We start from the raw sequence: 10452 nt of genomic DNA on the forward strand, positions 1-10452 counted from the left end.
TTTGATAAGCAGACTAGCTAAAATAACCCTTTTTTCTTTTTTTTTTTCTTTCACAGCAAGAAAAAAACTGAGGGCACATATGATCTACCTTACTGGGATCGTGCAGGTAACAAAAGGGTTTTATGAAGCCACTGACTCAGCTTGTTTTGTTCGATGTGTATTTCAGATTGCACTAACACATCTTCCAGATGCAGAAGCTTCTGTAATGCTAACTGAGGGAGGCATAGCAAACACTGAATGTCTTTTCTGGACAAACTTCACTCCTCCTTTCTCTGATTTCTTTTTTTTTTTTTTTTTCAGAAATAGTAAATGTCATGACTCCTGTTAGAGCTGACAGCTTCATGGGGTTTTTTTAGTGAACAAAGTATCGAACCTCTTAATTATACAACACGAGAGGAAAAAAATTTATAAGGAATGTCTTTATACATTCCATAACCATTTCTTTGCTACTTTTTTTGTCCTGGAAAAAATTTTTCATCTTGGTGTATAAATTCTGTCAACATTTGTCTTCATTACCCTAGTAAGCATGTGGGATTTAGGTATATCTTCCATCATATTGTCTTGGGCTTCACAAACTTAGGGTGAGACAATTTGCACCAAGGAGCCCTTTGCAGTGGTCCTGAAACTGCCTGTGCCCCAGTGCAAAGGGCAGCTGCAGCGGTTGGGTTGGTACTGCTGTATGACTGTGTTTCACTTCTCTGGCCTCGTGTTGAAAACTTGCACATCTGTGTGTCTGCCTACTGGCAATCTTAAGTGTGTCTTACCCTTTAGACAAGGAACCTTTTAATGCCCTCACTTTGATTTGTTAGGTGTCTGTTTCTGAAAAGTCACAGCTTTGTTGTCTTAAGGTATTAATCCAAATAGTGATAATTGAGTTATTTACCTGCTTCAACAAAATACAAGCTGTGCTGAAAAATATTTTAGTAGCTTAAAACACAGTAAATACACAATCTTGGGTGGTTTGTTTGTTGTTTTTTTTAACCCATGTGAAGGATGGTGGAAAGGAATGAAGCAGTTTCTCCCAACCAAATCAGCAGAACATGAAGAAACTCCTGTACGCTACAGCAGCAGTGAAATCAGTCACCTAAGACCAAGAGAAGTCCCAACAATGCTGCAAACAGATTCTGCAGGTACTTTGTGGGCCATTTTTATATTTATATATATATATATATGACATGGCAAAAAATGTCAGGAATCTGGCTACATTTAGTTATTTTCTGGTTTTTGGGGGGAAACAGAGGAGAAATGAGTAGTTCTGTGGGTAAGCATATATCTTAAAATGCAGGCTTTTTCAGGTCTGTTCTCTCATTCGATGTGCTGTAGATAGACACTTGCCCAAGTTAATGCAGTTCTTAACTTGTTTTAAACCTCATAAGGGTTAAAGAATTCTTTTGATTATATTTTCATGCACTATATAATAATTTGATCACAATATTTTTATGCACAGATCTGAAATGTGATACCTGATTCTCTACCCTCACTATAAGGGTTAAATCATACTTTTGATCTGGAAAAGGAGGATTTATGGATAGTGGCACATGCCCTTTCCCTGGTGACCCAGGCAGGAGAGGAGGATGACTGACTGTGCCTTTGGTTCTGTGCTTACCTGCTGATGGCAGAATTGGGCAGATGTGCAGGAGTTACAGCTTCATGGCAGGCAGAATTACTTTTCTCCTTGTGGCTGCTTGTCTGTTTTTACCCAGCTAAAAAAGTTAGGCTTTTCACTTCCAGCTTTTGTAACTCAGATTATCTATTGAGCTAAAACACCTCAGCCTGACTACATGCATGTCCCCTCAAAGGACAAACCCCCCAGCCCAAGAACCACTTTTCATCCAGACACAGGCAGAATAATTTTATTTGAATCTAGTTTAAAAAGAACAACACTTCAATAAGCTTTATTTTCAGGCAGATTTGCAGCATGGGAAATTGCAGCTCACCTGGGAAGAAGTGTAAATCAGAGAAGTGGGAATGTTTTGGCTATTCCAATGGCTTTACCTGTTGAGTGGAAAGGAATCCTTTTCCAAAGCGATTGGCACTGGTGGACAGAGATGGACCACTGCTTTGATGTGGGATAATGATCTCTGTGAGACTGCTGGCAGGTTGTCTGTAAAACAATCCATTAACCATGTTTATATTTTGTTTTGTTGGGGCTTGCAACACAGAATATGCTCAGCCCCTGGTAGGGGGAATTGTGGGCACACTTCATCAGAGATCAACCTTCAAACCAGAGGAAGGAAAAGAAGCCAGTTACGCTGACTTGGACCCTTACAATTCCCCTATCCAAGAAGTTTACCACGCCTATGCCGAGCCACTGCCTGTCACTGGACCCGAGTACGCCACTCCAATCATCATGGACATGTCCAGCCATCCCAGCACACCTCTTGGCGCTTCTTCCATTTCCACCTTCAAAGCTGCAGGGACTCAAGCTCCTCCACTGGTTGGAACGTGCAATAAACTGTTATCCAGGACAGACAGTGCATCCTCAGCACAGGCACTGTACGATATACCAAAGGGGCAGCTGGGGCCAGGCAGTGCCGACCAACTCGTGTACCAGGTGCCGCAGAGCGTGGCCCAGCCTGGCGGGAGTAAGGATGAACAAAGTTAGCTCACGAGGAAGGTAGAATGATGGCTTGTTTCTAAAAGCCAGTTCCATAAAGCTCACAGTTTCATTCTTTTAATTCCATTGTTTCAATCGTGTTAGTCTTAAATAATACAATGTTGATCCAAAAGATGTGGTGTGGGAGGTCTGGGAAAACAGTAATTCTGCCTTTCCTCAAGCTGTCTGTACAATTAACAGCTTGTCTCCTGCAGAACCGTGGACTTTTTTATTACTACTGTACAATTGTCTGTCTGACATGAGAGAAGAACTCTTCATGATTAGCTTCAGTAATTCACAGATGTGAATGATAAATTGGGAGAAAAAGTTGGAGTACAAAAGCCAGTCATTTCTTCCTAATGGTACTATTTGTTCGGGAAAAAAACCCCACCCCAAAGCCCTTAATTTCTGTGCAAGCACTACAGCTTCTAAAATTCCTCTTTCCTTATAAAACGTCTGCACAACTTAGGACTTAACAAGCTAAAAATCCCTTTAGCTTCATGGCATAAAATAGTTTTGATTCCAAATGGTAGTATTTCAGCTTTTGTTAACAGAATTGGGAATTGTCAGCTGTGTGTTCCTCAGAAGGTTCCTGCCTTCGTGGTTAGCCTTCCAAAACTACAAGCTGCTGTGTGTACAATCTCTTTTCTGCCTCTTCTCCTTAAGCCACTCAGTCTTATTCTTTCCTGGGGGACCCAGGAGGCACAGAGTGGCACAAGCAAATTACCTGGCAATCGCTTTTACATTTTTCCTGTGCTGTGAGGGCCACTTGAATAGCATCTGCCTCCAAGTCAGACTTCCCTGATGCTCAGTGCAAGAAGCATCCAGGGCTCAGAGGTGACTTGAATTGAGAAAGGCCCTGCCCTGCCCTTCCCCAGAGTGTCCCATTATTCTGTGTTCAGGTGTGAGTTTATACAAAGAAAGATCTGTACATACTTTTGTGAGTGCTTAAGGAAGCACACAAATATTCTAATGGTGCACATTTTGTGTTAGACATGCATTTAGCACATATGGTACGTTTTAGCACAACTGACAAAATTTAGCCTTAGGGCTTTTTTAATGATTGTTCTTATTAGAAGCATGAAAGATTCCAAAACCTTTGCTAAAGAACCAGTACTTTTCCAAAGAGTGTCCATTTCAAATGTATTTATTGTGTCTTTTGAATGTTCCAGTGTTCTGTACTATGAAAACATTGCAGTCAGTCATTAATTGGGGTAGTGTAGACTCATTTTAGCTAGGTAATCACAAAATGAAACCAATATGAATGTCATATTTGCCATTTTTTATCTTGTTAGAAAAAAAAAGCACAGCTTTCTTACCTAAGTAGGAGGAAAAAAACCCACTATCAAAATGCTGTATTTTTATTCTAACAGCACTATTGGAAGGATGCTGAATTAATTCGTACACGTGAGACCCCCTCCCTACACAGTAGCCCAGTTTTATGGACTGCAGGAGTTAATGTTTGTTTTTGTAATGTAATTCAAAGCCTTGTTTACTGCCCAGGTCCTTAAACACTGTGGAGAACATCTAAATGGAGATTGCAGTGCTGTTCAAGGGGCTGCCACCATGCCTTAATACCAGTACAGTATCCTCACTTAGCACTTGAAAACCTGTTTGCAGAGGGGCTGTATATAAACTCTCAAAAATTACTTGTGGCCTGTTCAGCATCTATAATATGTTACATAGAATCACAGAATGGCTGGGGTTGGAATGGGCCTTAAAGATCATCTAGTTCCAATCCCCTGCCATGGGCAGGAACACCTTCCACTAGATCAGGTTGCTCAGAGCTCTACTGAACCCAGCTTTAAACACTTCCAGGGATGGGGTGTCCATACGTTCTTTGAGCAACCTGTTCCAGTGTCTCACCACCCTCACAGTAAAGAATTTCTTCCTTATATCTCACCTAAACTTCCTCTCTTTCAGTCTGTACCCATTTCCCCTTGTCCTGTCACTGCAGTTCCTGACAAGGAGTCCCTCTCCAGCTTCCCTGCAGGCCCCTTCAGATCCTGGGAGCTTGTAATGAGGTTTCCACACAACCTCCTCTTCTGCAGACTGAACAGCCCCAACCTTCTCAGCCTGTCTCCATAGGGGAGGGGCTCCAGTCCTCTGACCAACCTCATGGCCTCCTCTGGCCTCGCTCCAACAGTTCCGTGTCCTTATGTTGTGGGCACCAGAGCTGGATGCAGCACTGCAGGTGGGGTCTCACCAGAGCAGAGGAGAATCCTTTCCCTCACCCTGCTGGCCATGCCCCTTTTGATGCAGCCCAGGCTTGCACTGGCGTTCTGGGCTGTGAGAGCACACTGCTGGCTCATTTTGAGTTTTCCATCAACCAACACCCCCCAGTCCTTCTCTGCAGGGCTGCTCTCAATCACTTCTCTGCCCAAGCTGTACATGTGCCTGGGATTGCCCTGATCCAGGTGTAGGACAATACTTTGTTCAACTCCATGAGGTGCCAGCTCTCAGGCCTGTCCAGGTCCCTCTGGATGGCATCCCTTCCCTCCAGCATCTTGACTGCACCTCACAGCTTGGTGGTGTTGGCAAACTCACTGAGGGTGTGCTCAGTCCCACTGTCCCTGTAGCCAACAAAGATGCTGAAAATACTCTGTGCTACCTTAAAGCCCAATTCTACAATTCCTGATCATTCTTTCTCATTCATTGACTTTTTCTTAATTACTTATTTTAGAGTTGGGTGTCTTAAGCCTAAATGTCAATGTAAGGAAGGATGGTAATTAAGACCCATTTGTGAACAGCAAATTCCTGCCTATACTTGTACTTTTGATGTTACTGCAACTTTTTCTATCTGACAAAAATAGTCTGCAATCGTTGTAGTCTTGCTTAAACAGGTGAGTAAGTGTTCTTAGCTATCAGCAGCAAGTATAACTGTAATTACCTGAGCTGATTCTATTTGAAAGGGGTGAGAAGTTGTTGGTTTCTATTGAGATGTGACAATACGATTACAGCCAAGTTAAGAATCCTCTCCATTCTCAACGTGCACCAGTTTAGGCTTAGAAAAATTACCATAAAAACAAATGGATATGTTGAAGTCAGTGTAAACACACCTGGATTTAATTTTTACTTCAGACCAGGAATGGTAGAACTGTGGATAGCTGCAAGCTAAGGTGGTGCAAGAATTAAACAGTTTGTCTACAGTGGGTTATTTTTTAAGAAAACATAATGCAACTTCATCATCTGAGGAGCATGAGCTGTTAAAGAAATGGATGTTTTTAAAATTTAAGCCCCTTTTCTGAAGGAATTTGGTCCCAGGCTTTGCTCCTGCCTCAGACTTTGAACATGTTATCTGCTAGGACTGAGATACATTTGAATATGTAACAGTTGGGTTTAATTGCATGACACACTAAGACTAGAATTTGCCTGTGTACAATAAAGCAAAGGTACATTTCATGGGTCTCTCTTATATGTGAAGACATGTATATAATATGTATTTCACTCTTGTTTGGCTTGAGTATTCTCCCAGAATGTATGTTCTTACCTCAGCATGTACTGTAGTTGCTCAGTATTTGTATATGTTGCTAGGACTTAGACTGTATAAATAGTGAGGGGGTTTTCTATGTTAAGAAGTATTTTAAATAAACTGTACATACTTACTACTCGGTATGTTTGCAGTTAACACCTACCTTTTATCTAATTGATTTGCAGTCTGGAAATGCTGAGGTTATTTGTGAGTTACACAGGGTCATGCTCTGTCTCAGGAGCTTCCTGGCAGGAGGTGGGCTGGTCCCTGTCCCCAGTCAGCACACCACCTCTGCACTGCTGGAGAGGCTGCTGGTTCAGCCTTAACTAGACCATGGCTATTTCCAGTTACCAAGTAAAGCTGATGCTGCTTGTGCTTTTTCCCCTTCATATGAATTCCAGCACTGCAGTGCCTCATATAAAGATGCAGTCACAATTACTCTTTTTTTTATGAGTAAAGGCGGTGTGAGTTTACCTGCAAGCTGGAAGAAACTGCTGGTGCTCTACCAGGCACTTAAATATCTCTTAAAACATCAAAGAATGCACATAATTAAAGCTGGTGATGCTGACCTGCAGGGAGATGAAGACTAAGGAATTCTACTGCACATGATAGTCCAGTGTCAGTCAGCTTTATGAGTTGTCTGTTCCTTAGGCAAGAATTAAAACAAGTGTTGGTGATCCATTGCATACCAGTTGCATCCTCCTGCATAAATGCAACAGTTTAAAAACATTCTCTAGTGATGAATTGCTTTGTTGGTACAAGCAGAGAGGGGTGCAAGGAAGCTGTTTTCCCATGGGAACACCATTATATTTCAGAGTTTGGGGTTTTTTTTAAATGACTAGTTATGAAACTTCACATTGTTTCAGGATCTTGGATGCAGAACGTCTCAGAGCCAGCAGACTGACACTGAACAGTTCCGAGGAGCTGTATATACAATTTTATGTTGTTTCAACCAATTTTTTTCTCCTTTCATTTTGCATAGTAAGATACATCTGACAAATTCACTGTTGTCAAGTTCTGCAGTTCAAACACAAATATTTTCAGATCTTCATTCACTTGGTAAAAAAAACCCTTACCTGGCATTCCTTTTTGTGTGTCTTCAGACTTCACCTCAGATGGTTTTCATGTCTCCTAACCATGAAACTGCACAGAGAACAAAACAGAAATTTAACATTAAAAAAGGTATTTTTCCTTAACTGATCCTTTATCTACAAACACATGCACAAGGAATGTATATACAATATTTGCTTACAAGTATACAGTAAATATAACTACATATAGTTAGTTATTAGCTAGATGCCATATGTGGTTCCAATTGAAGATAGTATTACTAAGTTTTGAAAAATGAAACCAAACTGTTATTCTCACTTAATTTGAGGAAAAACAGCATATGAAGTCCTATTTTTTCTATGCAACCAATTAAACAAAAATACCACTGTCTTAATCAGCTTCTCTAGTACAGCTGCACTGAAGTTTATTCCCTTATAGCATTGACAATTCCATGGAAACAAGGGGATTTTGTTACCAGCTACTTGGAGGTTGATTATCAAAGTAAGACTGTGACTGTATAATCTAAATATGCAATGGCAAATGCTTACAAAAAACCCTACCAAGTCAAAAGTTGCCCAAATCCTGAATGTGGGTTATTGCAGCTTAAAAAAGAAAAAATTTTTGCTTTCATATCAAGAAGTGAGGTATTCTTCAGCTCAGAACATAATTATTTATACAAAAAAGGACTTCATATTATGTATTATGACAAAAAAAAATTGTACATCTGTTTACTAACATAACTTTTCAGAAAAAAACTGTATTCAGAAGACCTCAAAAATCAGACTTCCTGCTCTTCCTACTAGAGTAGGAAAGTGCTAATGCTTGGAAAAATGTCAGGATCAATCTAGCATTTTCCTCACAGCCACTTAATTGATCAGTGAGGATCACACATGCTATATGTGAACCAAGTTGGAGGCATAATTTTTTTATGCTTAAACAAAACCCCTCCAAATTTCCTTGATTCTCTTCTAGTAAAAAATGTACCTCTTTCACAGGCAGCCAGGTTAATGCAGTGATGTAAATCTCAGCCTAGAAGATGGGAGATGTGGGAAAGTGGTTGGGATGCAGCTGTCACATCCTCTTGTCTTGTATTTGTCTTTTTCCTGTCGTGGAGGCACTGGGAGGCAGCACCATGCCAGATGGAACCACTTCAGGATGTTCAGATGTTACCAATTCTGCCAAGTGCTGTGACTTGGGAGCCTGTGGGTTTACTTTCACAGCAGCCTTTCATGCACAGAAGGAAAATTAATTAACAAACACCAGTGGTTTATGTCCAGAAAGGAGACAAGAGGAGTCCTGTAACTTTTTTTGAATAAAGGGAGAGGCCATGGGCATTTCCCATGGGGTCTCTGGAATTGTTGGGGGATGCAACCCCCTTTTTATCCTAATCCTGGCCGCAGCACCCTCTTCCTTTGCCCACTGGCTGAGGTACTCAGAAGGTACAGGCTTCTTCAATCATCTATTCTATGCCCCCCTCTAATAGGCACCCCCCTTTTTGTTATATAAAAGAAAAAAACCTATTCATAATTGTGTTAAGTCTTTGTTCTTTTTCTCTAGGTTCAGCAATTTAACATGGCCTTGGCTGAGCACCAGTCTGTGTTGATTAGTAACATCTTCCAGAACTGAGAGTTTTCTTCTGTTACTGCCCTGTCTCTAAGCTCCCAGCCCTATCCACAAGCAGATTCACACAGTCTGTTTGTAAAGACACATTCATCTCATTCCTTTCAACCGTGTGCCAGCCGAAGCAGGGTATGCTAGACCACATGGGGCTGCTTAACGAGGTTTCTGTATTCAGCACACAGAAGATGTTACCCAGGAACTGTTATTCCTTTTTCACCCTTTCCTCTTGCTGCCCTCAGGCCCTACACTGGGCACCAAAATCAGTCTTGGTTTGAAAGACAGGTGTCTGCCAAGGAAGGCGGGAACCTCCCTTGGAATGCAGAATATGACCCCCTTCCCAGTGAATTATTATAACTTTGAAATTAAGGGGCTTTCTGACAAAGATACGGGAAAAGAAAAACAGTTCTTTACTAGTATGCACATGGACAACACGGCAAACAAGCGACAACAAACAGAACCTGAACCCAGTGCCAGCTTCTCTGAGCTGTCAGGCCCTTTCCCCTCGGGTGCGGTTCCGGCCACAGCCGGCAGGGCCGCCGGTGGCTCCCGGCCGGGCAGGTGCCGTGGTTCCCCCGCGCCTGGTGCCAGCTCAGCCGCGTCTCCTTCACGGTAATGGCGGGCGGGCTGGGGGCCGAAATGGGCTGTGGCAGGAGCCTCGGAGCAGCGGCTGGGACAGCAGGGGCTGGCTCAGCCCGTGGGCAGCAGAAACTCCGCAGTTATACCGGGAGCCGCGGGGTGAGCCTGCCCGGCAGGCAGTGCGTGTTGGGTTGAAGGGTGGAGAAAAACCGGGCGTAGTGGCAGAAAAACAGCGGGGGTGAGCAGGGAATCCCTCCCCTGCGTAGCTCACCAGCGATGGCTGGTCCCTGGGTCTGGGCTGTGCAGAGGCAAGTGGAGGGCAACCCGGCATGCACTGGCTCGGGGCTCCCAAACAGCAGAGAAGCAAGCCAGTAAAGGCCAGTCACAGTGCCAAAGGAAAAGAAATGGGCAAAAACCACAAAGCAGCAAAGTCCCTGGTGAGAGACACCACACTGTGTGGCCAGCCAAATCGCCCACTGTCATTTGATGCTGGCCCAATGCCAGGCACCCACGAGAGTCACTCACCCTCCCCTGCCACAGCTGGCTAGACGAGAGAAAAAAATATTAACTAAGGGTTCATGGGCTGAGATAAGGACGAGGAGAAAAACACTCCAAGGGCAAAACAGGCTTACCTTAAAGTTGCAAAGTGAATTTATTACTAACAGAATCAGAAGAGGATAATGAGAAGTAAAACAAGCCCTTAAAACACCTTCCCCCCCCCCCCCCCCCAGCCCCTCCCTCCTTCCCACCAACAGCACAGGGAGACAGGGTAATATGCAGAAAAGACTCCACTACTGGAATAAGGAGTAAAGTAGGTATGTGTCCCATGGGGGCTAGTTCCTCCAAAGTCATGCTGCATTCAGCTTGGTATATATCGGGTTACAAACTCCATATTCATTAAGTTTCCCAATGTGCCTACACACATTCATTACCTAGCCCCGCCTCATATTACAATGAGTCCAGAAGTCACTCACATCCGCGTTGTGCTTGCGCAGTGTCGTCTGGTGGTCTTGGGCAGGGGTCTCCGGGATGAAGTAAGGGTCTTCCTCATTATGAACTTTTCACCTTGCTTCCCTGCGCATGCTCTTTATGTCCCTGGCCCAAGTCCAAACTTCAAGGCTGGTTTAACTTAGGTTCA

At 43.1% G+C, this 10452-nt stretch overlaps 1 protein-coding gene across 1 annotated transcript in view; it reads left to right on the top strand.

Moving 5' to 3' along the window:
- DCBLD2 (discoidin, CUB and LCCL domain containing 2) overlaps window positions 1-6111 on the top strand; it is a 42211-nt gene extending 36100 nt beyond the window's left edge. The window contains exons 13-15 of the mRNA XM_082277705.1: window positions 57-106; window positions 993-1130; window positions 2163-6111. Coding sequence (XP_082133831.1) covers window positions 57-106; window positions 993-1130; window positions 2163-2605 — 631 coding nt within the window. The 3' untranslated portion in view covers window positions 2606-6111. The remainder of the gene's footprint in view (window positions 1-56; window positions 107-992; window positions 1131-2162) is intronic.
- The last annotated feature ends 4341 nt before the right edge of the window (window positions 6112-10452 follow it).

This window comes from Coloeus monedula, assembly GCF_965178545.1.
Source record: "Coloeus monedula genome assembly, chromosome: 3".
NCBI classification, from domain to species: domain Eukaryota; kingdom Metazoa; phylum Chordata; class Aves; order Passeriformes; family Corvidae; genus Coloeus; species Coloeus monedula.